The sequence below is a fragment of the Melospiza georgiana genome, chromosome 1 (assembly GCF_028018845.1).
Source record: "Melospiza georgiana isolate bMelGeo1 chromosome 1, bMelGeo1.pri, whole genome shotgun sequence".
Taxonomy (NCBI): Eukaryota; Metazoa; Chordata; class Aves; order Passeriformes; family Passerellidae; genus Melospiza; species Melospiza georgiana.
The window spans coordinates 109,223,700-109,251,449 of record NC_080430.1 but is presented as its reverse complement, the minus strand read 5'-3'; the positions used below and the strand labels follow the sequence as shown (position 1 = coordinate 109,251,449).

The 27,750-nt window shown below is 41.2% G+C and overlaps 1 protein-coding gene across 1 annotated transcript in view; it reads right to left on the bottom strand.

Annotated features, from left to right (window-relative positions):
- Window positions 1-27,750, bottom strand: part of TAF4B (TATA-box binding protein associated factor 4b) — a 71,083-nt gene that overhangs the window by 19,614 nt on the left and 23,719 nt on the right. Inside the window, exons 7-13 of the mRNA XM_058029649.1 lie at window positions 25,052-25,618; window positions 19,874-20,009; window positions 19,169-19,274; window positions 14,031-14,200; window positions 11,189-11,319; window positions 6,617-6,742; window positions 5,609-5,665 (exon numbers count right to left, since the gene is read on the bottom strand). Coding sequence (XP_057885632.1) covers window positions 5,609-5,665; window positions 6,617-6,742; window positions 11,189-11,319; window positions 14,031-14,200; window positions 19,169-19,274; window positions 19,874-20,009; window positions 25,052-25,618 — 1,293 coding nt within the window. The remainder of the gene's footprint in view (window positions 1-5,608; window positions 5,666-6,616; window positions 6,743-11,188; window positions 11,320-14,030; window positions 14,201-19,168; window positions 19,275-19,873; window positions 20,010-25,051; window positions 25,619-27,750) is intronic.

Sequence of the window (27,750 nt, the reverse complement as noted above, 5' to 3'; positions counted from 1 at the left end):
CAAAGTAATCTACTCATAGGAGGGGGGAAAAAAATGGCATTTTGAGTTGATATTTCCTAATATATAATTAACTCCACATGAGGAAAAAATCCAGGGCACAGTGACTTCCTGACTCCTTATTTTGTCCACTCTTGGTAAGAATTTCCAATGTGTTGGAGTGTGTATTTCCTTTTACCCATTTTTTTTTGTTTGCTTAACCATTATTGATACGTTTCTGTGTTTTCTAGGACACTTGGAACATGATTTCCCCTGTGCAGTCCCATCAGCTTGCCTTACTTGGAGGCCCAGGGAGGTTCTTGGGTGTCCAGCATCCACCATCAAGCTCTGTGTGTGCTTTCAGACCCTGCTTAGCCTAATTTTGCTGCAAGGACAAGAAACAGACTACAGGACCCCACACCAATGCAACATAGTCCACAGGTTTTGCTTCAGATGCTATCACTTAGAAGACTGTTCAATGACCATCAGCAGGCAGGTCTGTCCATCTCATCATTCAGTCCACCCAACTCTTCTTGGCAGATAACTCTCTGGATCTTCATTATCATTTTCTTTTTGTACTTTCAGCCCTAAAGTTTCTTCTATTAGCAAATTTCTAATCCAAGGTCATACTTACAACCAGTTTTTTGTTCATTCTCTGTCTCTCAGACAAACTGAGAAAAGGCTGCAAATCCAGGAACACACTTAATGGAATTTGGGGGGCAGGGGAGAGGCTGTTTTTCTGTTTTTCACTGAAGATAGTTGTTGCCATCTTTCAGGCAGATGGTTTTAGGGTATCAGGCAGTGTCTCAGCTGCTCTTTTTTTACATTCCTTCAAAACACCAATATGAGTGTCACAAACAGGCATTTGGTTTGCTTTGTAGCTCACCCAATAATCTAACACATCATCGTATTTCTATTCCTGACTTTCTATACAAGACTTGTAACACACTGAATCTCTGATGATTGCCATTTGTAATTTGTAAGGCTACACTGCAGCTAATGAAATGTTTCTCTTTGATTATCATGGTTTGGTTCTTTTGTTTTTCAAAACATGCAGAAGCAGGTAAGAAACACTACAGAACAATAAAGATGATATCAATCAGGTAATTAGGCAGAAGCTCTTAGGCTGCCACTGAAGGCTCATAAAAAAAAGCCAATTGATAACAATGAAATCTTGTTTTTGTTTGCAGCGATCTGTACTTGCTTTTTTGAGAGGTTATGGTTAACTTCTGCCCTGCCACAAGAGTGGTCTAAAATAATTTGAACCATTGGGTCCAGAAGACTAGATAGAGAAGCAGCACAAGAGGAAAAAGAAAATAAAACAGCTTGAAAGTGTGAGTTGGAGGTGGGGTAGGGTAAGCAGCAAAGCACCAAGTTACAGTAACTTGTTACCTGAGAGTGTGAGAGGAAATAAGGGAGTTAGAAGGTTATATAAAGAGGAAAAAATGATGGTTACTGTTGGAAAAGGTACTACAGAACAACTAAAATTCAGTCATTACTAGCTAAGACCAAGAACACACTGGAATCATGCTGGCTCTTAGTTTGATGTTTTCTGTAAGGGTTGTTTTGTCTCTACAAAAACCCTAGGGTTTGCCATTTTCCTCCCAGTCAGCTGATACTAAAGGTATTGAATTTGCTCAGCATCTCATCTACTGCCATCTTGTATCTGTGTCAAAAAAATGCACGAGTGCATCAAGCAGGCGGGAATAAGGAGTGGGAAGATCTGTGCAACCCCAAGTGAACAGACTCTCTGCTGAGAGAGCAAAGAATGGAGCCAGCAGATCTGCTGTCCCTCAGGTGCTTGCTCCACACACTCCTCCCCTAGCTCAAGATGCAGCTGCTCCCCTTTATGCGCTGACAAGGTGACACAAGGTAAGAGCAGGCATAAAGGTGGCTACTATGGAAATAAGCAAAGATGCTCTCAGTAAAATACCTCTTCACCTGCTCAACACCAAGCAGGTATCTTGCCCAGATACATTCTGAAAGGTTTGCCCAGGCTCAGCCTTAAGCTTCCTGAAGCTGTACTACAAAAGCACTCATTTTGAAGATGAACAGGAGTACAAAAAAATTGGGAAAAATTCCTTCACCAAAAGGGCTGTCAAGTGTCTGAACAGGCTATCCTAGGAAGTAGTTGAGTCACCATCCTTGGAGGGATCTAAAACATATTTAGATGTGGCACTTAGGAATAGGGTTTAGTGATGAACCCAGCACTGCCAAGTCTTGGGCAACAGGTTGGCTCAATGATCTTAGAGGTCTTTTCCAAACTAAACAATTCTAAGGGATCAGAGTTTATATTTAGAATTATACTACAACTGTTTAATACTGACATTTTTACAGGTCTTCTGCAATGAACTGTTCATATGGCTGGCTTGCACATTTGACAGTATCCTACACCTGCTCAATTTAGAAAAGCTCATTTCAGGAAAGGGGAAGAAGCCACAGATAAACTATAAATACAGCAACAAGAATCACATTGACTGAACTCTTTCTTTGTAACTGGAAGCATTGTGGAAAGTAGAACAGGAAATAGCAGAAGCCACCTAAAAAAAGTCAGGGTTTAATAGTGCAAACATCACGGACAATGAGAGGGCTGCATCCCCTCAGCCTGAAGAGGCAGACAAAGCAGAATGAAAAACAGGGGTAATTTACCCAGACTGCAGGAACGCCACTGCACAAAGAGCTGGTCCGTGAGGAGAGCAAGGACAAAATTCTTGAGTGCACAAAGCAGCAGCTTGGGGCAAGCCTTGCAGCTGTCTCAGAAGGAATGTGCACTTTCCATAGGTATTAAAATCTGCTGAAATAGGTGAAAGAGGGAAATAAATACAGACTTAATTCATGGCAAGCTACATAGGCTAAGAATATAGGAAAGTAAATGACTTAGCATAGGGGAAGTTTGAGGCAATAGGTCATGCAAAAAGGGATGAAAAGGTCACAGCAATTATGTATAGCCTTTTGGATAAAAGAATCCACTGCAGAGTCTCTGGATGTACTTCCAGCAATGTTAAGATGTTGCTTCCAGCTACTGGATGACAGCACATCCTGGATTTATAAGTATTCATTGTCAGGATGTACACCCTGCATTTTGGGAAACTTTGCTTTAGAACATGCTGCAGTGCCATTACTCCACACCCTCTTCCTTCTTCCAGGGGGTCATCATCAACATACAAAAGACAGCTTTGAGGAAGGCAGGTCCATATTAATGCTTAAATAACTATAAGCAGACAATCAGATGAGGCTTTCCAGCAAATACTTGACTGGAGTGACCTGGAAAGGATCTGATTCCAGATGACAGAGGCATCAAAGTTTCCAAATTTGGTTATTAGGAGCAGACTATAACCACAACACGGCAAGACAAGACAGACAAGGGTAAGCCATTTCAAGCCTTCATCCCACTGTACACCATGCTTCTGTGTTACCAGTTTTAGTCTTAGGACATTTGTTGATTTTTATTTTGCTCTTATTCCAGTCCTATTCATGCTTGCATTTTTTTAATGCAAATGTATGCTGACCAGTTTTCTCCAAACTGTCAATAAAGTGCTAATTTTTTCCAGCTCCATGTGCTCTCATTTCCACTCTCCATCTTGAGATGGTCCCAGATGAAAAAGCACCCCAGGCACAGAAGGTGGGTGTCCCCATTCTCCATGTGAAGCTTGGAGAAGCTTCTGGCTGCCTCATTCTCTGGAGAACAAAGCAGCAGGACAGAGTTCTTTAAGTGAATACCAACACAAAGATCTGTGCTGCCCCAAGAGGCACATCTGCCTCCTCTTCTTCTGGTGGAGCAGTTGGAGACTGTCATTCTGGGAGCAGCACAGCATGGGAAAACACACAGGACAAAGAGTGATGCAGGTTGTGTTAGTCTGGCACAAGATGAGATTCACTGAAGGAGGGGAACTCAAGACATATTAGAACACCAAGCACTAAACTTATATGCCTTCCCTGCTCTGTTGGCTCATTTTTTTGTACACCACTATGCCACTTTTTAAGAGAGATCTCATGAAAAATATCACTGAATCTAATCTAACCTTCTTTGTGCTCTAAATATGCAAACCACAGAGTACTTTTAATGATTTTACACATTATTGTTCAGAAAACAAGAGAAAAGAAGCTGCATAAATGAATTACTTTGCAGTCTTTATGAAAAGAAAGTACATCTAGAAACGATCAGATGATGCAGAGGTAAAGTCACCTACAAAACAAGACAGATTAGCATCACCCACTGATTGTTGATCCTGGTGGCACTAGAGGCAAACTGGGAAGGGCTTTAGGGCAACTTTGTACTCACAGATTGTAGCAATGAAGAAAGAATCGTAAGCAGAAACAAAGAATTAAAAGATAGATAGTAAAGCAAGTTCCTTCTTTCTAATTTTACAAATTTCATCTACTGTGGTGCAAATCCAGAGCATTGATTCAAATACTATTTTACTGGATTTCCATTTGTTTTGCCTGGGCTCCTACATTAATCCAAACAATAAGGGCCTTTAAAGCATTCATAAATAACCTGCTGCTGCTGCTGGCACCTAGGAGCCAAGTGCAGCAATGTTAAGCAACAACAAATTTCATAGTTCAAGAGGCACAGTTAAGGAAAAAGGTTGCTCAGAAAATCACTCTCATTTAGCACAAAGATCCTTAAAAATTGCATGAAATCAGTCAAGTAACTATAGAAACCAATTTCTTCAGCTCTGTATCACACGTCTCACACCTCAATTGTCTTTATTATCGTCTGCTGTCAGATCCTTAATCAGAAATGTGAACAGGCTTGATGATTTATTCAGCAGGGACAAGAATCTGTAGGTCAAGTGAAAAATTTCACACACACATACACACGCACACACATCTTCAACCTTAGGTACTTTCATTTCATTCTGTTCCCAGTAGCTCTGGGGGCAACTCCAGTGAGATCCAATATTAAGGCTCAATTAAAATAAGCTCCAATTAGTGGAGCTTTTTTCTCTCAGGCTAGAAAAGTCAGGAAATGGATATTGGGAAATGTAAAAAGTCAGCTACTGAGAGGAGGCTGCAGACATAAATGAACTTATTTGTTGATTTCTACAGTTGCTATGCAGAGGCCTCTGGGAGTAAAAGCTTAACCAGTCTAAGCTATAAACTAAAACCCCTGCAGCTAAACATGAACTGTGTGAAACAAGGGCTCCATTCCAGAACAGAAAACTGCTGGGCCCAGAAAATTAAAAGCCAGAGGCGTTTTCCATTTAAAACTAAATCCCAGTACCGCCTCCCAGCCAAAGAATTATAAGCAGTATCAGATTTACAAAACGAACAATTACCCTGGAAAAATGTAGCCTATTGTACAGTCCCAGATGCTAAATCTCAAAGTTTCTTTTTTTTTTTTTTTTCTAATCCCACATTATATTCCTACCAAGTGTGCCGCTGCAGTTTACAAAGGACTGTTTCGAGACAGGACTGAAACTGCAAAAATAAAATGTTAAAAAAAGAGAGCTCATAATTCATTGACCTCATTTGAAGCACTGCCCTTGCCTGTGGCAGTTCCTGTCCTTCCCCAAGGCCTCTGCAAATGGTATGCAGCAGCAAAATAAACCCTGACCTAATTGCCAGGACAGGGCTGCCAACCTTCTCTCAACACACAAAGGCAAGCATGGTAACTGCAAACTCCTACCTCTTTCGCTTTCTGCTTTAACCGCAGTTGCTCTGGATCTTCTTTATTGGAACGGCTCTACCAAAGAAAGAAGATAAAGATTGAATAGAGATTACTGGAGTCCAAACACCATCCTATCTGTTAAATATTTAATAAATGACAGTTTTCTCTGGTGATTGAAAGATTTAGCTCCAGGGCTGAATGCCTCAATCCAGACTGGCTTCCATCCCCCTCCACGCACATACGTGCACACCCCTCCTCATCTGGGCCGGCTGCCTCTGCTCTAGCCAGAGGCAGGATTAAGCTGAAAATGATGCTAACACTGTCAGTCAGGTCCAGTCTAGGCATGATGTTGTTCATGTCAGCAGCAGACACTTAAAAAGGACAGGAAGTATAGGAAAGAAAGGGAGTTCTATTCAGGCAAGCACAACACTGTTCGTTCAGCTCTAGACTAGGCTTCCACCTAAGCAGCTCCAGAATTCGGCTTGAAACAAAACCAAAAGAAAAGAACCAACAGAAGATGGTCAAGTCACAGCTGATGGAGCAACATCTACTGTCATAGCTTTTCTTCCCTCCTCTTCCTGAGGGAAAGGAAGAGAGAAGAAACTTATTCTGTACTAGCAACAGCTCCATCAGAAATTCATGGATGCTGTGGAACCAGCTCCAAGGCTAGCCCTCTGAAAAGGGAAAACAAATACACATTCAAGGGTGGTGGATCTCACCAGGCTTCTGTTTCAGTGGCAAAAAGAGATACAGGAAGGACATTTATAAATGTTTCTACTGGTCAACATGAAGTAAAAAATCTCAAAAAAGTAGTTCACCCACCACACATTTCAAAGAACTCTTGTGGACTTTTGAAAAAATGTAAATAGGTTAAATCCTTTCTATATACCTGCAATTGTCCTAAACATTATAGATTTTCAGTGACAGAATTAATGGTTACTATATTTAAAGCAGAAGTAGGAGAAACCCGAAGATGGTCACCAATCAAGAGGACATGACTACTTCCCTGGAAACCCAGAGTCTTACCTTGGCTGCTCGAAGCAACATTTCACGTTCCTCTTCATCTTTTCTCTGCTTTTCTAGGTGATCGAGCTTCTCAAGAAATCTCAGTTGTGCTCTGGTGTCACTACATATGATGTACTTGTCACTCCCCTAAAAAAAGAACTTGCTATAGACAACCAGGAGTTCATAAACCTAATGGGAACAATCTGAGAAGAACAACACTGTTTTTCAAAGCTGAAAAGTGTGGGCTGTTTTATAAAGACTTCAGGTGGTAGGTAGTTATTTACATGTCTCCTCACCACTGAAGCATGTTTCCAGGTGTCTGTGACTAGTAAGAGGTTATTGAACAAGTGACATTAACAACATCCAGTCTATACTGACTATAATAACAGAAGTCTTCCCTAACCTTAGACTAAAGAAATTTTGTTTTAAACCACCAACTCATTATCCAGTAAACATGTCAGGGAAAAAAAAAGAATTGTAAAGCAGCAGGGCATAATATCTTTTCTCCTTTGAAGAGAAAAAAAAAAGGATTTGACATTATAAATTTCTAGTGCTTTGAGTTCTAGTTTCAGCCATTTAATGCAGAAGTTGAAACAAACATCATCTGGTATTTCCAAAAAGATTATTTATGTACTGGAGGGATGGTCTGGAACCAGTTATAATGAATCTTAGGGGTGAAGAAGGTGAAATATATTATATCTGGTTTGTTATAGCTTTAAGAATAGGTATTTTTGCCTCAGTGAATCTTTCAAGTCCCAGGATAGCTTATGTTGAAAGGTAACCTAGGGAAGTCATCTGGTCCAGCCACCTGTACGAAGCTGGGCCAGTGAATAGTGATGATCAGTTTTAGTCCAACAATCACTGGACACACAGGCATTGAAACAGGACTGAGGTCCTTTTGGTCTCAAGAATAGCAATCAGTAGTTTATTTTATGTTCTATTTTTGCCCCCACTGGAAAGCCTGAGTTGACATTTACTTTAGCTCAGAAAGGCAGAGAAACGAAAGATCCAAAGCATGGTGAACTGGCAATGAAAAGCTTGGTTTTACTACTCTGCTTTTCCAAAGACAGACTTCTTGAGCCATGCGTTGGCCAGATGGCAATTAGGCAACACAAGACAAGGAGCCCATTCTAGATGAGGCATGTCTGTGCCACCTGTTTGTACCACTTTTTAGTGCACATCCTACAGCTGTCTTCTTTCTCTGTTACTTTGTGAACTTGCCTTTTTTTTTCCTGAGAAATTTATCCTGGGGCATTCATCAGCCAAAACCACCATGTACTTTCAGAGTCTCTTCGTTCTATCTTACACCAGTCACACATTGTACTGAAACAATTCTGACAAACAACTATTCTAAAAGAAGCACAGGATTAGGCAAGGTTATATGTTAAGTATATGGACTATCCATGACTTCAGTTATTCACTTTTTAGTATTCAAGGACACTATACTCAGACTCTTCTTCCCACACCCAGTTGTGCACTATGACAAGACAGAAGGAAAGTTAAAGTTTTCTTGTGGAGCATTGTTGTCTCCTGATCTGAATTTTCACAACTGAGTCAGAGCATGAAATCAATCCCTTTTCTGGTATTACGTTTGGTCCTTTTCAATGAGCCACCTCATTGTCACATATTACCAACTGTGGCTCAAAACACACCATAGAGTGCAACCAGAGACTTTCCCAAGCAGTCTGTGGCTCTGCAAAAAAGTCCAACAAACCTTTTCCTCTCCACTTCTGTCAATGCTCAAATCTTTTTTAACTGCTCTTCACAAAGCATAAGCTATTTCTGAGTCACTCTCAGTACATCAATACAACTTGTTTTGAAGCAGCAGTTTATAATAATCCACCACCATGCCACAATCCTTTTAAAAGGACAAACAAGAAAGCTGTAGTACCAGAAGATTATTTTTTCCAAAGTTTAGAAGTGTTTCGCTTTGGAATAGCCAGATATTTACACATTTTAAGACAAATCCATGACCCTATACCAACCAGCAATGTAAGTCTCTCAAGCAGAAGCTCCCCAGTGCACTACCATGAGCCTATACGGGACAAGAAATAGATGCATCTATTTCAGTAACAGTATTTCAGCTCATCACCTGATTTAAGATAGCTTATTTCAGGAATTTTTAGAAGAGGAACACCTCCAGTTGTATTTTGTCCTACTCAATGAACATCTCTGTGGTCATTCAGCAGGGAATTGCTGACACAGAAAACATTACATTGTGCCCCATTGTATCATGACTTGTAGCCAGGGCTGTTATGATGAAACATTATCCCCCCCATCCCATGGCCCTACAGATAATGCAGCTTAGTGCTGTGGTGTTTCAGTGCTACTGCATGAGGGGAAAATGTTCTCTTGGAGCATCATTTATAGCTCAGCACCACACCATGCCTCTTGGAGCCATGAGCTCAGGGCCTCCAACCACAGGAGCATGGCAGCTCCCATGAGCTCAGGGCCTCCAACCACAGGAGCATGGCAGCTCTTTCATGCTGGGATGAATCCACATTAAAACCCTTTCCCTTTATGGTCTTCCAAAGGCTCTACATGAGCGCTGCAACAAGAGCTGCATCACAGAAAGCAGCTCCCAACCATCTGAAAGGCTATTCCTACTTCATATAAAGAGATCACCATCATAGTTTTATCCCAATTAAGTCTAATTTTAATTTATTTTCTTAAATTTAACAAAAAAAAATTACTGAAGTTGACAAGTCTATGTGATGGCATAGCATGAAGCTTTTACCCTGCCAATTCACTCTCTCTGCAGGGCTATCTATCAGGTGAAAGCTGCTAGGCATGAGCTGAACAAACTGGGAAGAAGAGTTTCCCGACTATGATCCCATGAATTACTGGCCTTTTTACACCAACTCCCACCCTAACAACAGTTACTTTGGTTTCACCACAACTACCTCTATTGCTGTCTTTTTGTAATGAAGATGGGCCAGTACAAAACCCCTTATGGAGCAACCACCCAACCCTCCTGGAAAGACTCTGGGAATTTATCTGGCGTAGATGTAGCCCACATGGTGCAGGGGTACCAATCAAAAGCCATGAGGGAAAAGAGAACAGGGGGTAAGCACCAGGGCAGATGGAATACAGGCCTGTATAAATATCTATATTAATACATAACGGGACTCCAGCACCCTGCAGTGCTCTCTTCTTGAACTTTAGATTCCTAAAAGCCTGTCAGCATCTCTCACAATAGCATTGCTCACAAAGGTAATCCTGTAGGACACTCCTCTGTCACATAATACCATCTTCCTGACAAAAGAGGGTATCTGTGCCTCTAAGATTACTGTGCCCGTTACTTTTGATTTTTTTTTGTTTGTTTTGCTTTTGAGAAAAGAGGAAAAGAAAGCCAGCTTATTGCAATCTTATAATCTTATCACTGCTTCTGGCAATTCAATCAGACAAAAACCTGTTTTTCTATTGCTTTAGTTCAATGAGAAAGAAACTAGCCCTATCCAGCCTACTGTCCAAAACCATTTCCTTCTGTTCTTGGTGTCTGCAAGACACTATGTCCTACTGGTTACTCTGGACTTCAGCTTCCTCCTCACTTTTGCTCACAAGCTCAATAGTACCTCCCATTTTGGAGAAAACAACATAGAACAAGTGCAGATTTCTGAAGTCTTTTCATACAGAACTATGTACTTGTTCTGTATTGATTTTCTTTTACATCTTCTTCCAGGAAGTACTCCTACTGCTCCAGAAAACACCATAAATACTCAGAAGTTTCCAAATAGTTGCCCTCTTTACTATTGCTGCTCCAGTGCTGAAAAGCCAATAAAAAGTGTTCAGTACAAAAATAATTCCTATTCCATCAGTTGGTTGCTCTTGTTAAATTTGATTAAGTATAAAGTTCTTGTAAAAAAGCTCAACCTGAACAAACAGGAAACTAAGAGTTGACAGATACATTTGCTTCTCTTTCTTTTTTTTTTTTTTTCTCTAAAACAGCTTCACATTGAAAGATGTAAGGATTAGTATCTTGCTATTGAATGACAAAAGAAAAAAAGAAAGAGCTCGTTTGGCCAGTAAATTATCACTTCCCATTTGCACCACACAAGCATCTTAAGGGATACTAGCTCACTGGGACACAGTATACTTTATATTGAATGAAGCTAAAAAAAGACTTAAGAGGACAAAAAATCTTAAGATGAAAAGAGCCTCTGCCTTCATGGAGCACTTTCTAAAAGTAAAATAATCAATTCAGTTTCCCAAGGCTTTTTACTGAGCCAATACTGACTGCAATTCCATCAAGAGTAAATGCATAAAGAAAACACAAGTCCCTAAATCAACCCACCATCAAGAGCATTCAAAGTCAGCTTTCCATTTACCTTGTAAGAGACTTTTTGTAACAGCCACCACTGCTATGGAAGAGAAGAAAAATATGCATTCAGTCTTATGCTGGGTTTTAAGAGCACCTGTCCAACAAATCAAATGGAACAGTTATATGCTGGGCTAGACACAGCTAAAACCAGCCTTTGGTAGATACTGAGAAGGCAAATGTTGCCTGTGATGTGCCCACACTTGGAAGAGGTTTACCTTCAAGGCTGCAAAGCAGGAAAACTTTGAGCAAAACTTGCTAATGATTTCCTTTACCTTGTGGGTTGATACTCTGTGCCGAGCAATTACAGTTAGTTTTTCCAGGAGCCCTCGTAATCTTTCCTGTGTAGCGTGGGAGATCAAGTTCACAACATCAGAGTTAAGTTCCATAATGTCATGCCTTTTACCTGTGGAAGCAGAGAAAATCCATTATGTGTTTTAGTAGTAGCTGATAATTGAAATAATTAGCACAGCAGGTATTCTGTTCCCCCTGGAAGTCATACCCATTATGAATAAAGGTTTGGAGATTATGATTTTCCTGGTAAAGTCACAACTTCAAAGATCTTAGACATTACATTAATAAAACTTAGCCTGGAGCTTCAGAAAATATAGACATTGTTTCACTTAGCCTCCAGAACCACTCTCCTTGCAAGGTCATTTATAGGACAAAGTTAATAAGAACACAAATCAAGCTTCATGTTCAGGGAGGGGGAGAAGCGGTAGCTGTAGAAATTAGTGCCATATTCTGTTAATTCCAGTAATTAAAAAAATACAGAATTACATTTTGCCCTGCTTGACACCGTGCTTGTTAACAACTCATGACATTTATTTGACGAGCAGGAACGGGTTTTGCAGCGCACTCCAGGCACACGAGACCCTCCAAAGTGCCTCGGCCGACCGGCAGGGGCAGCCAGAGCCAAGGGAGCCACAGCAGCCGCTGGGACAGCGCGGATTCCAGCCCAGCCGGGCTCATCCTGCCGCCACCTTCAACCTTTCCTCCCGGGCTGCTGCTGGATCTCAGCGTCTCAGCAGCTGCGGCCGAGGCTGGTGCCAGCTCCAGGCAAGGCTGTGCTGGCCCTGCACCCAGAGCTGGGCATCACCTCTGCGACCTTGCGCGGCTGCGGGCTGCCAAGGAGAAGCCTTCCCTCGGCTGACACCATCCATCACTCAGCGCGGCTCCCCGAGACACCTGGGCGGCTGCGGCTTTTCCCTGGTGGGCACGGCGGGCAGCAGCTCCACATGCCTCGTACGCTGTACCTGTCAGAAGCACTTTGCCTTGCCCTGCACTGCATTTACAGCAGCTATAAGACTTTATGATGCAATATACAGCACGCCTTCAAAACCCATTTCAGTATTTACTGCCAAGCGAAGTGTTAAGAATGGATAAACAGAGCACTGTAAAAAAACTAATCACCTATTTCATTTGCTTTTGCTACTGTAACTGAAAATGAATGACAATCTCACAAGGCAGGGAGAACCTAGAATGTTTTTTCCCAGATACAATCAAAGCATTCCCCTGTTTGATCAGTAAGCACTGGCCTGTAACTTAACTGAGTGCAAAGCTCATTTTGCTCAAGCACCTTGCAATACTTCCACTGCAGCTTCTCACTAGACTATCAGATTACTGAAACACCAACTCAAAGACAAAATAAAATCCCCCCAAACCTCAAAACCTCCCTACACACACATTTCTTAATCCGGAGATGGCTCGATTCAAAAGCAGACATCTTAACTTTCTGAATTGCTCTACTCCCTGGCAGCATTCCTTTCCTTGCAAACAACCACTTATCATTTATAACATGAATTATTGATATTGCTATGATTATTATTATTAATTTGGAACAACTACCACTCTAGCTATGAAACAGCCAGGCTTCTATTTTCCATCCTTCAACACAATGTCTTTACACCCACAACCAGCAAATTATTCTAGAAATAATCTCTCTGTTTTTGCAGAGCTCTTTATTTTTCCTTATAGCCACTTCCCACAAATGACTGATTCATCTTCAAATGAACTTTGAGAATATTTTCTAGGCACCAGGCCTGATGTGCATTTTCCCTTTGCCACTAGTAACACAGCATTTGCTATGCCCCATACAGCTCGAGATGACACATCTGGTCATCTGACTGGGGCAGGAGCATCAAGGTCACAGGCAGCATTTGCAGGTTACATGCTTGTCACAGGCTGGCTCCTGTGTGTGGAAACAGAAAGACTTTGTGAACACGTGGTTAAGCCACTGTGACAGAATTGTGACTGTACATTCAGGCTTTCCTGGATGCCCAGCTGTAAAACTCAGTGTTCCAGTACAGCAAGTACTGGGCAGAGGGCACGAGCAAGGAGCTGAGCAACAAGCATGAAGTTTGCTGATGACAAACAGCAAACTGGGACCAGCCAGTGTGCTGCTACACAGCTCCATGCTCCCTGCTCTGACCTAACACAACATTACTAAGCAACACTTACTATTTTTGCTCAAAAGAAATGATAGCTACATTAGAAACCTCCTGTAACACAGGCATTCATCATACATTCCACAGTATTATTCATTATACAGACAAACAGCTTAAACATCTCTTTTATATAAAATTAACAGAAGTTTTTTCCACGAAGGGAGTCATAAACAAAGCTGTGCTCTGTCTGCATTGGAAGTTTGAAATTTCTTCCTAATGTTAGTCAATAGAGTCAAATTTGAAATTTCTTCCAAATGTTAGTCGATTGGCAGACGAATGCAAAAACTGTTAGGGAAGTCAGTGTAATGCAACAAGTTAGAAGCTGCTGAGACTGAAAAAGCACATTTAAGTGTTTTGAGGCTAGCACCTTTATGGTTGTTAAGTGTTGCATTAGGTTTAATAGTAAGAAAGTTGCTCACTTCTCACATGTTAAAGTGGCATCAGTTTCTTTTTTCTGGTTGTGCTTCATACTGTTTCCATGTAAAGAAAACCTTAAAGGACAGTTGCTTCCTAGAAGGGGAAGTGAAAACTCAGTACTGTTTGGTGGAAACACATGAGATGGTAGATCATAATAGTTCCAGGTCCTTCTTCAAAGACTGGAGGCAGGCTGATGAAAGAGGCAAGGGAACAATACATCCACACATATCTGCTGTGTGTGCTCTGTTCTCACCTATGTTCAAGATCTTACTCTGAAGAGCCTCCAGAGACAGAAATGGTTCATCTGCACAAGAGTGAATCACTGTGCCAATGAGCTCAGAGTTTGCTGCCAAAATGCAGGCATTCTCCTCAGTGAGATTAACCCCAGCCATAGAAGTCACATCATTCAGGTCATCTTCATCTCTACAAAAGACGAGACCAACATTTTATGCTTTGTTTAGAACAGACACAATGAAAAAGTCTCAACTATCAACAAGCAGCCACATTCACATTTCCTGTATGCAACAGATGTTCAGCGTGGGTGTGGACAGGGAGCTCCTAAAGCTCCCACACTTTTGCAACGTGGCTTTGAAACATTAATTTGGCTAATGCCTCAGTTGCTAGGCATGCAAATCCTTTATATGAAACTGAAATTTTGAGCCAGCTTGGAAACCTAGGACTGAGTTAAACCCAGATTAAAAGTTCCCACAACGCCTAACCCTGCACCACCACTCTCGCAGCCTGAAATTTGTTCTAAAACTAATTCACCAGGTAGAACCAAGTGTAGAATGAAGTCAAATGTCGACTCACTGGACTATAAACAAGCTAGTTTTCTAACCAAGATGCATATCTTGCAAACTGAGGCTTAAAGCACAGGCTTATTAGCACAGACATGATCTTCAGTTTTCTTTAGCGAGTTCCCTTAAAACACAGGACACAAACACTCCTTGATTACTTACTAAAACCAATCCAGACCTTGTACTTTGGATCAGTCCTACCATACTTGTGTACATAGCAGAGAAGATGCCACTGTTTCTGAAGCACCATGCCAGAGCTCTAGCTGATAACATCATTAGCTGGATTCTCATGTAGCAGCTTTGGACTGTATGTTAATAATAAAAACTCAGTTAGGGTGAACATCATTCAGACTAGCTTTAATAGCCTGTGTGCTTCAGCCTAATCTTTTTTTTTAAGAGATCATTTAAGTTAAAATACTGAATGAATTTTATGGGAAAAGTTTTTGCACTACTTTGGCAGTGAAACAATCCAAGTTTTTATCAAATGAGTTCAGACCATCAAGAGAAAGCATTTTTAATTCACAATGTGACAAAGGCCCTAATGGAGGCTTCAGGGATTTAGGACCAATCCAAAACAGACATCCACAGTATTGGGACAGATAAGTAAAATCACTCAATCTGAACATCTTTTTATTTGGAAAACACAGAAAACAAAACCAGCACACACACACCCCTCTTGAAGAGTATTCTCTGGCAAGGTTTGATAAAGTTCACCTTCAGAAAACATTGCGTGGCCTCAATAACTCTTGAACAAGGGTTAGCCAGGAATTTGTCATTCTAAGGTGAAATGATATTTCTTGGAGGCTATCCTTTGACTGACTAGAGGCAGAAGCTAAAGTTATTAGAACATGAGTTAGGGTGGAGGTTAAGCAATACTCAAAAGACACAAGAAAATGTTAGGATATTTTTCTTAAAACTATAGATGCATTTTCTCTTTTGGGTTTCAGTATATTTCTATGGCACAATTCCTCTGCAAACTTCCAGTGAGAGACCCAGACAGAAAAGGAGTCCAGCCTTGAGTCCAGCCACCTTCTACCCCTCCTTCCATTCGTGTGCCCTCAGTGGCTAGCAGTTCCTATGTGTGAGTGTGTTTAGGGAAAAGGAGACCCAACAGATTCTCAAACCAGCTCCAGTGCTTTATGTCTAACTAGACACAATAGCTTCCCAACCAGACCCGTGCCCCAAATCCATCATGCTAAGAAAAGTGTTAAATCCCAGGACTGTCAGAACAGTTAGATGTCCACAGCTACAATTTAAAGCTGAAGCCAAGAGTGCCAGAACAGCTTCCCTCCTCCTTCCCTCTCAACCAGCAGCTGAGCAGCTCCAAGTGTCAGGCTAACAGAGACCCTGAACTTCCAACAAGCATGTCAATGAACCTTCATGGGACCATAATTGAGTGCTAACTGATCTTCACAGGGGCATTCCATTTTCCTCTTCACAGTGACCACTACAGAGAAGTCTTTGCTGATGGCAGAAACAAGAATCCAGATGAAGCACAGTGGCTGCCACATATCTGCTGACAAAATCAGCACAACCAGCACCAGGAACACACATCACAAGCCATCGGTGCTGGAACCTGACATTACTCCAGTGGAACTGTTTATGGAATGCCAGGAAGGACGCTTGCCTTCCCAGGTACAACTGCATAGCATGCAGTTTCAGGAAATCATTTTTGCTTTTAATCTGACCACATACTCAAAACACTCAAGCAAAGAACAGATAAATTTCTATAATGTACATCTATCCATTTTTCTACAGAGAGGAGTTTAATTTCTTTATAACTTGCCATTAACAGGTTACTATTTTCTTGATTATTTCCATGCACACAGTCTCTCTAGTGGGTACAAGCATACAAGAGTTAAATGCAAGCATACCTGTACTGTTCAGTACAAATTCTAACTTTTTCACTGAGACACCTAAGCTTGCATTAAGACAAGCTTTGATGAAATATATGAAAACACTGTTGCACTTACTTCACTTAACCCAAAGAAATTACCACTATATTCCTTAGAAAAGTGCTCACTAAAGATTAATGGAATTTTCAGAAGCCATGGTAAGTTCACACTTTTTACTACTCTTTTTTCTTTGTTCAAACAAACCTCAATCATTTTAAGTAAGGTGTCATGTACTTTGAGTAAGCTGTAGAAATCATTCTACTAAGGTGATAAATTTAAAATATTACAGAGTGTACACGAGGGTGTTTCTGATGGATATTGACTTGCTTTCACTTTCAGCAATCCCCCCCATAAACACCCTTTCCTGCACCACTTCCTTTAATGCTCTTTACATTTGATCATGTCACACTCAGAAATGAGCAGGAAAAACTCACCCAGCTGTTACAAGCCTCCAGTGATTTAAGTTTACTAGGACAAGGTGGAAAGCAGAACTCAGGAGTTCTGAGAGATAGACCACAAAAAGTCAGGTTTGACGTTTCTACTGGATATTCACTGCAAAAGAAGCCCAAGCAATGCAGATACACCTCACATCTGTGAATTTGCCTGCTGCCTGAAAACTGAGTCTGTGGCACCCTCTGGTGTCTGACGGCCGCACTTGTCTCCTGAATCCCTGTAATTTACTCCATTTTATCCAAGAGTCAAAGGGAAAACTAGGAAGACACACTGAACCCAAACCTCTGTGCACCATCCTTGAAAACTACCCAGGCCAGAACAATTCCAGCCAAGCCAGAAAGTTGCATGTGCTTTGGAGAAAAACTCTATTAAACAGAATAAATTCAAAACAAATATTTGAAGATGAAATATGTGATTTTTTTTTCCCCAGAGTGCTCTGGCACATTCTTTACAGAAATGTGTAGATCTGTTTAAAAAAATCTTGATATTTCAAAACCAGGCTATTTCTTGACATGCCATGGTGCAATGTCCATGCTTAGCTGAAACAACACCTAGAAGGCTGGAATGCTTTGTGTTTTGTTAGGTTTTTTGTGTTTGTTTGCTTTGGGGGCAAACAAATCTTTTTACTGCTATCTCGGGCAACCTAAAGCAGCGTGTTAAAGAGCAGACAAGGTCAAACTGCAGCTAATTAAGTACAGCTCAGTGAGTAGAATGTCCTCAAATCCTAACCTAGCCCAGTCACAGAACGGCACAGGGAGTCAGGCTCCATGACACACTGCAGTGAGAGGGCACAGTAAGGGCACTCTCATTAGTGCCACATGTGTAATCACATCAATTACAGGACACTCTCTGCTTGTAACAAAGTTCATCACAAAACCTGAAATCAGGCCATGGTGCCTCTCTCTGCCTCACACAGGATCGGCAGTTGACTGATCGTAGGTAAGAAAGTTTGATTATAGCAGTGAAAAGAAGAAACACCAAGGGTGTATCCAAAGACAAATTCTTTGTTAGAGATTTCCTATCTAAATTCTCATGGACTTATGCTACTTTGAAGATCACAATCCAAAAGCAAGAGAAATCTCTACTGAATCACATTGTAAAAGCAATTTTTTTCCTACGCTACGAATCTAACAATTCATGATTTACAAAAATTCAAATTGATGATTTACAAATGATTTACAAAAATTCAAATTTCTCATGTAAGACAGCGAATATATTCAATTTGGAAGATCACAGAAATTTTTTTTCTTTTTTTGGTATGATTTGTTCATTGTTGCCTTTTTTATGACTATATTTATGAAGGGCTGTTTTTTTTAAACACCACTACCCAAAATTACATCCCACATTACATTCTAAAGTAGATTTCATAAGACCTTGAGGCAGATGAACAGAGCTGTTGCTTTAAATATGAGCTTTTCATTTCAGCTTCTGGCAACCACTCTTTTTAAGTGTTCACCGTATATTGTATGCTACTGTAAACAGCAACAGTTTTCTGTGTATACCAGTGCATTCAAAGCTGCAGCTTTCAACAGATGATAAGTCAACTGGTCAACAAGTTAGAGGGTGTCATCATGTCTGCTTTTTTCCCGTGGAAGAGCAAAGTCAAACTTGCCCTGAAGTGGTAAGACTAATAATGCTTATGGCAGTCTGTACCTCTGTTAAAATATCACACTTCATAGCTGCAAAAATAATTTCTGCCTTTGAAAAGTTAATCAGTTGCCAGCAATAAAAGCTTTAAGCACTCTTGCAATCCAAAGGCCTAGAGAACATGTTAGAAATCATGTAGTCAAAGACTTTCACCATACACACAGAAAAAAGGAGATAATTAAAGATTCTGAAATGCAGCACAGAGCTTTAGACAGGTTACAAGCCAGTCCAAGTAGCAGTTCACTGCTATCAGACTATATGCAAAAAACAGAGGTTCTGACTGCTTTAATCCTGTTGAGAGACTTTACTACAAGATAACTAGATTAGTAATTGTACTCATAGGATGGAAAACGTGTTAGTGACAAGCTGACACAAAACCCAACCTCACCAGGACAGTTTTCTTACACTAAGAATAATTAACATCTGTGTAGAAGTTTTAAGGTTACCCATTGCCCATGAGTATTGTGACATGAAAAACATGTATCAGAAAAAAAGCTTCTGAAGAAAGTTGCTATTATTTGGGCTCCATTCCCATCTCTATACTTGCTTCTTCCTTTTGTTCCTTTTATACTTTAACTTCTGATATTGTTCATTTTTACCTGAAGGAAGTTGCTCCATTCTCTTTCATTTTCACTTTTTGAACAGGAGATGCTTGAAGCGACAGAATTTTATTTCTTGGCAAGGTAATTTGCTTCAGAATGGAACCTAAAACAAAACAAAGAGCATGCTGTAGTACAAAGAAAAATGCTAAAACAACTGTTTAGTTAGTTAATTATTCTAGGTAAGGTTACTCAGACTCAGTAACAACTAATTGGGTCCATCTGAAAACCAGACACTCTAGAATCTTACATTCTGCAAGTTCTGTATGGCCCAAAGTCTCACACATTCCCAGCAAACACCCTCCCTTCTGTGCTAGCCAGGGAAATGTTTCAGTGAAAACTCACTGGCTGAGGCAAACTCTTATTGAGCACCAACCTGAACCTGTTGAAGGAAAAAGCAAGGCCTCATGAAGCAACTCTCAAAATCATCAGCTTAGAGGAAGTTCACTGCAAGGAGCTCAGTCACAGTACTTTAACAAGTACAAATATTTGACTGACGTGCTCGTAACAAGTGCCAGAAGTAGATGTGACATTGATTTTCTCATCAGAGCTCCAGACAGTAAAGATGTTCAACAACACACAGAGCTGCTTGCTCCCGACAGACAGCCACATTCTTGCACTCCTACAATCCACCAACAGCCTGCATTTATCTCTACACCTCAGCAGTCCTCCCCCTTCTCCATGAAAGGGGTTCTTGCACTTTACCTGCAGGAAACTGGCTGCTTTGAACAAGTGTATTCAGTGGCATTTTCTTCTCAGCAGATGTCTGTAGGGTGAGCACTGAGGGCTGTGGGAGTGTGGATACTTGCTTGACAATGGCTCCTGATGGTTGCTGGACTACCTGGAAGTGGAATATCCAATATCAACAGTGAGAAGAGATAAAAATACAGAGAAGTAAACAGCATCAATGTTTCAATTTAGCCAGAAGTGCCACTGGGCAGGTATGCTTGTCTAGTTTTCAGTTTAAAGCAAACAGCATGCTCAGAAAAGACCTTTTTTTTTTTTAAACTTCATGTCAAGAAATCTTAACAAGTGGCAGTGAGCTTTAAGCTCATTCAGTGAGCTCTAACAGACACTTCACCTCTATTCTCTACTGATGACTCCATTTGACAAGTGTCACTAATTATCACACAAGCCATTACACTGAGAGGCTTTCCTCTATGTAAGTCTTGCTCAGCAGGCTAACCATTAAAGAGTGAGTCTGCCAGTAACTTCAAAAGGGTAGGTATCACAAACACCTAGTCAAAAAGGGAGAACACCAAAACAACTGAAGTCTTGCACAAAATACTGTACCTGCTAAGAATTAAAGAGTACATGCTATAAAATTACCGATGTGTTTTTGGAATTGCAACATCAATTGTTAATTGAGACGCTGAGTTTCAAAGCGTTAAGCTAAAATACACCTAAACAGTTGCCAGGAACATGAAGCACATAAATAGCAACACCTATAGCAAGTAGAGCCTCTACACAAAGACATCAGCACACAGCTGAAGGGTAAAAAGGAAGGCAGTTCATAGTTTTGTTTAAAGAGACTCTTCAAAGAAACAAAACCAGACAGCAGGATGTCACCACAGCACAGACCTACAGGCACAGCCCATAAATACTAATCCTTCCTCTGCAGGGGCAGCTATTAAAATGCAAGAAAGTAATAAAATTGCAGCATCCCTAAAAATCTCACTTCTAAGCCTCCTAACTAGCAGAATGTGGGCTGCAGCTTTGATATATGCTTTAAAAAGTTCTTGATTACAGGCAGTAGAAAGATGTTACTTCACCAAAGCATAAAATCAACATCTTCAGACTGAATCCTATTTTTTTAGCAGAAGAAAGCTAAAGAAGAAAATGTCAGAGTCAAGAAGCCTTTTTTCTCCTCTGCATCTTTCATTCTTACTTCAGAAAGTCTAGAGGGTACTTGCACAAGTGTAATTAAAGAATTGACATTTACAATACTTCAGAAATTAGGCTCTCTCCTGTCACCAAACTTCTCTGCTATTAATACATGGCATCAACATAAGCATCATACATTCACAAAAAGATACTTTGTGTATCAAAGAGTCAAGATAACCTCTCAATCATCTCTGTATTGTCAGCACTAAGGCTTGGTGTAGCAGCAGTAATAGAATAACTGATCTGAAATTGGTATCTGAAAACCTGACAGACAGTTAACATTAAGAACTAGAGGAGGAAAGAACTACAGGAATACAGGGACAGACTGTGGACAGAGATGAGGCTCACATATACAGCACTCATGGAGCAGAACAGATGCTAAGGTCTGCTTCTATGTGTTTTTCCCAAAGCTCAGTTTGATCTCTCAGAAAGATCCAGCTTTCAAAACTGCAAGTTGTGAATAATGTCAGCAGCATCTTTTGTGAGTTCAGGTAACTAATGAGGAGTCAAGCAGCTTGGACACACTACTCACAGGCTGCACTAGCACTAACACACACCTAGAGATCCTCCTTATCACCAGGAAGAATGGTGCTTCATCCTCAGCATGCAAAACACTGCAACAGCACAGGAGGAAACACAAGCATTCCAGACTGAGGTACAGCAGACAACAGAAAAGAGATAGCTTTGTTACAAGAATGGTCAAAGTGGAGACTGGGATGTAAATCAAGTAACCAAGGAGGCTACATTGCCAAGAAACAGAGAGGATGTGCTGGCAGTAGAGCTCATTGTCTGTTTGCCATTCTAACTCTAGACTAACAAAAGCTAGAAGTCCTTGAGAGCTGCAATGGGAGAGAACAAGAATACTGGAAATTTCAACATGGATCCAATGCCAAAATGAAGCATTACCAGCATCAGTAATATCTGTGAGAATATCCTTTCTCCAGGTTAGCAGCAAGAAATAATAAAGAAAAGGGACTGTTCCTTTGTGCCCTGTTAAGCAGGCTGACACAGACATCAGAATAAAATTATTGATGTTCTTAGGTTAAAAAAAAATGCAACACAACATTCAGCTGACAATGAAGAGACAGCTGCCTGAAAGAGACTTTGATTAGCCTCACTGAACCTGTTTTACATTCATAAAACAAAGTTTGGAGATCAGCAGAGGAATGCTCAGGTATCATCACACACAGGCAATATTGCTTCATGAAGGAAGCCTCATTAATTGAATGCAAGAGCAATAACCAGGACAAACAAAAATAATGGAGAAGGTGGTTCATGAAAGCTCAGCTCCAAGGGGCCAAGACACTAACAACTCACTAAGAGCAAGCAGTTGCAACAGCATAAACACTTCACTCCTTGGTTCAATCATTAATAATCTCCAGGCAGTGTGTCTCACTGCTAACTGTGGGGTTTACACCATAAACCCCTAGCTGGTTATACCTGACATGAAGCTGTAATCTCACAGCAGCTTTCTCACCAATGGATGCCAGCATCTGGTAATGTAAATTTTCACTTATTGTGCTTCAACAAGAGACAAAACAATACCAGAGCAACAAAAACTTTATTTCCAAGATGAAAAGTCTTTGTAAGCCAACAACCTTAAATGAGGTGGTGTTGAGAAAATCCTTCCAAATATGCAACTTCCACAGCACAGTAGTGCAGTCAATCCCAACAGTACCCCTGAAGAACGGGCCCCTCAGTGTCCACACAGAGTTTTGATAACAATGCTACAGAAATGAAAAGTTTCATGTTGCATTGCTCCAGTCAGAATTTTGATATGAAAATACAGCAGTGCTGCACTCTTGAGCACCATCAATATTATAATGGAGCTGGCACGTGAAAGTTCAAATTCTCTCAAGCACAAGAAGCCAAAACTAGAAAGGGTCATATAGAGGGAGTGTATGGCATCAAACATCCCTGTGGGCTGAAAAGGGAAAGAATTGCTGGCAGCATTGTACAGACAGATTTGCACAGCTGGCAGTGTGCTTCCTTTTTCAGCTGGCAGTAGGACCCTTCTGTTTAGGGAGGGCAGGTCCAGATTTGCTTTCTTATGGGAGAATATAGACCCTCTGCCCTTTCAAGAGAAGGCACCAGGATAGCCATAGGAGATACAGCCACTTCTACTGACTTGCCCTTTGTGCTAGTAAGTTGTCTGAGCAAACACCAAGCTCCTGATATGGCCAAGCTGTGAAGTAGTCAACTCAGTCCTTCAACTGCATCTGAGAAGAGCAAGTATTTTAATCACTGTGCCTACCCAAATGAGGATAAAAACATGTTTTGTATGCAATTCAATATATGTAAGGCACAGCAAAGAAAGGCAATTGCAGCAGACTGCCACAGTGCAGCAGTGTAGAGGCAGAAGCCATTTCTTGAGTTCACCAATATCAAATTCAAGAAGTGTTTTGACTCCCCTGTGTGGAGCTAAGCTTCCTTGCCTATTTGTACAGATGGTCAACCTTTCCCCTGGATTACAAGCCTTGCTGTGTAGCCAACAAACTGTTCTCCTGCCCTTGTACTACCTAAGAAATTCTCCTTTTCTTCTGGCTGGAATTTCAAACTTAGTCCTCAAAGACAATATGAGTACCAACTCCTTTTCCAATTTGACTTTAGCTACTACTAGCGAAGATGCCAGTGCATATGCTTAATAACTCTTCTTTGGAGTTTTGGGGTTGAGGCTATTTTTCCTTTTTTTTTTTTTTTTATTTAACAAATCCACTCAGAAAAAGGACTCCCCATCCATCCCATACAGTTTTAAGCAAGTCTGGAAAGGTGAAAACTCATGCTTACGCTACCACAGCATGAACTCTTTATTTAGAATGCAGGATTCTTGCATTATATCTACCTTATTCCCTTTGAAAGGAAAGGAACTAAAAAGACAAACCATTTTAGGGGTCTGAACACTGTTAAATCAAGTATACACAATATCCAAGCTAAAAAGAAAACTCACACAGCAGATGTCCTACCATACCTGTGAAAAGTAAATCTAGTTTCACAGGAAGTCTAATGGTTTTCCCACTTTTTAAAGAAAACTAATCTTTACAAGGAATTCCTTTGCAAGAATTGAGTTCTTTATCTGCCAGAGGGAGACTGATTCTCTCAAAATACTTGAAAGCATTACTTACAGGTAGACCAGCTGGACACCATGCTACTTGGTATCTTAAACACCTATAAGTCAAACCTAATTTATTTCACAAAGTTGCTCTTTCGGGTATACCTGTGAACCACAGTTTCTTGGTATTTAATATTAATATTAGCAAGAAGTTAACCTGTGCCAAGAATAAAAAATGTTAACACTTTGCTTTTGAGAGTATTGTTTTAATAAGACAGTTATTCCTCCTGGAATTTGTTAGCTAATGAGGCCTGATAGAAAAAACTCACTTTTGGACGACTTCATAATTAACATGTCTTAGTAAATGTGGAGGTCAGAACTCAGCTCAGAAAAGCTCCTTGAGGTAGTTCATGCATTTCTGATAACATATCACTGAACAATATCAAGCCACCTGTGCCTGCCAAGTAGCCAGGGCAGGAACTACCAGGGGAGAGTGACTGGCATCCCTGGTGGCTAGCTGAGGCACAGCCCTAACAGGACATCCAAGAGCAATTAATGTAAGAATCTCATCAGCAGTTTCTGCTTCTGACACTTGCATTTCCTACCTTTTCTTCCAGGTGCCAACCTAGCCTGGCTGTGGTCTTACTGGGGGCTAGACCTCGTATTTCTCTGATTCTCAAAATGGGTGTTCAGTCTGGTGAAATGGTGGTCAATGTGTCTTACAATAGAGCAAGCTGACAGCTCGGCCTTAGATTCACCTTTCCAGCAAGGGCTCAGCATTTCTAAACTATCACAAACATAACTGCTGGACTCATGACAGACTAGTTTCACATATTAAAAGAAAAAACAAAAAAAGAACCAGAGGTCCAAACTGGTATCCCCTTTATTAAATGGCAAGAATCAAAGTAAAGGAGGCTGGTTATTACAGAGAAGCAGAGAATCCACCTTACCAGCTGCTTCACTTTAACCACCTGCGGAGCACCTGCTGACCGTGCCACGATGGAGCTGGGCTGCGAGATTTTAATGGCAATCGGGGTTCCCACGACTGGTTTCAGAGGCTGGAGAGGGGTTGTTGCTGAAGATGCCACAGTAGAGACCAGCACTGGCTTTGCAGCCTGCAGAGAGGGCGCTGGCAGCGCAGAGGTGAGGACTGGCTTGCCAGGCTGGACAGCGGTCAGCGCCGACGATGCCACGGTGAGGACGGAAGCTGCAGGCCCCAGAGCCACTGTCCCGGTGGCCGGGGAAGGAACAGCCTTCACAGCCTGCAGAGGAGCTGCTGCTGATGTGCTGGCAAGGACTGGTGTGACAGCTACAGGGGCTGTGACCGCTGCAGGTGAGGGTTTTACAGCTGGAAGAGCAGCTGTCGCTACAGCCGAGGTTGTCGCTCCTGTGGAAGGAACTGGTGCTGCAGAGGGACAAGTGGAAACCTCTTCTTGGGCTGGAGCTGGCTGCTCCATACACTGCTGGATAAAGCTCTGAGCATCAGGCATTAGCTGCCGTAAGGCAAGCACACTTTTCTAAAAGAAAAAATGAAAAAACGCTGGATGTAGTAGCAGCAGAGTTTTCCACAATAATAATACATTTCTAACTGAATCCTCTTCCTCCTTTTCCAATTAAATCTTTCATGAGACAATAAATGGCAAACAAGTTTTGCTAGATTTCAGGCACACTTAAATTGATGACAATCTTGTTCAGTCAAGATGACAACACCAACACCAGCTGAGCAAAGGTCAACCATCACCACAGCTACGCTACACACAGTAATCCCATCTATGGGGAAACTCGCATATAACTTTGTTCTTCTGTTTAGATTTTTCAATTTGGTATTTATGTTTCAGAGTAATATGATTTTAACTGCTTTATTACCTCAAAGAATTTTGTTTTGCCAAAAACCCCTGCTATATTGGAACAGCTGTGTTTATTTCATGGAGCCTGACAGGGAGCTACGAATTATCCAATAAAGTCAGGAACAAGCTCTGAAGACAAGACACTTTTATACCAATACAGCTGTATCTACACTAGGGGGGGATACCACTTTAATAATGTCTGTAGAGCTGCAGCAACACAACCTCAGCCAGCTACTCCTCTGCAAAAGGAGAAGAAAAGTAAAGGAATCTGGCAACATCTCGTTTTTACTACAGCTGTGCTTGAGAAGGTTAATGGACAGAATAATCTTCAAACTCTCTACAGATTTTTCTCCTTCACTGTTTTATAATCTGCTATGGCTCTGAACCAGGGGAAATCACTTCTGCAGCTACCTGTATATTCTTGAAAACCTTTGTATTTTCTCCTCCTCTCTTAACAGTTGCCAAAGTTTCTAAGAGCTCCTAACACAGTGCTGCCACTTTGGACTTCATGCAAAAGGTGCATGTCTCACATGCTAGTGTACCAAGTAATCACACTGTTTGCACAACTGGACCTTTTGCATCCCATCTGTTTTTTAACATTCACTTCCTTTTATTTTAAAAAGCTGCTTAGCTCCTGATGCAATTTTTGTACCAAAAGCATCCAGCAGACTTGAAAATCAAGCAGGTTTCACAGCCAAAGCCACAGTACTTTTTCCACCTCTTGGAACAGACAAAACCAAACACATGCACAACTTCATCAAAAACCTGCAGCTCGAAGATAAGAGCTGGCTCCAGAGAGACCTCCCTAAAATTCCACTTCACTAGCTAAAAGTGGATTGGCAAAAAGCCGTATCACATTTCTTTCCAGACTCAAGCTGCAAACATTTCCCCCACAAACAAGGCCAGCACTGATCCTCTTAGCACCTTCGAGAAGTGCTCCTGAAGTCATCCTCCAGTTGGCACTCAGTCCTGTCACAGCTGCTCAGAGTTACAGATCAACCTAATTGTGTGTATCAGCCACACAACCTTACAGTGTTTCAGGAAAAGACAATCTGGGTGCAAGATGTTTTAAAGGATTGGCAACACTGCAAAGTCAGCTAAATCTGACCATGTCTGAACAACACTTCTGAAGTCACAGTATATCTTTGTTAATGTAGCACACAACAGGGAGAGAGCACCATGCCAAGGATTATATGGTGTGGAGACTGCCCAAATCAGAGAAGCCTAGATGATGCCAGTACCTGGCAGTGCACTGCAGAAGAAACACACAAGAGCTCTGCTGTGACAGGGCAGGGTTTGACCCACACTGATGAACCCAACTTAACCCCTGCAGAATTGCCTTGAGTTCTCTGCATCAAGTGTAGCAGCTCTTCACATCGTTGGATGGCTTCTTGTAAGAGCTGAGCCCTTCTGTGAGTGCCAGTCACACTGACCTTGTACTCACAGCCTGGTCCTTCTGCAGCCAGAGCCACACTGCATGCAGAAAACCCATTCTCAGAGCTGTTTATTCTTCTGGCTTTTGTACAGCCATTTAAGAAGCCTCCAGAAATTAAACAGGTAATAAATGACCAATCATAAAATTTTATGTATCATAGAGTCATCAAGGATGGATGAGACCTTATACCTTTAAAATCATCAAGTCCAACCATCAGCCCAGCACTACCACTGTATCCCCTAAACCACTAAATCTCATCACCTAGCACCAGATCCAGATCCTATTAAACACCTAAGGGATGGTCACTGCACCACCCCCCTGGGCAACCCATTCCAATGCCTGACCATCCTAACAGTGATTTTTTTTT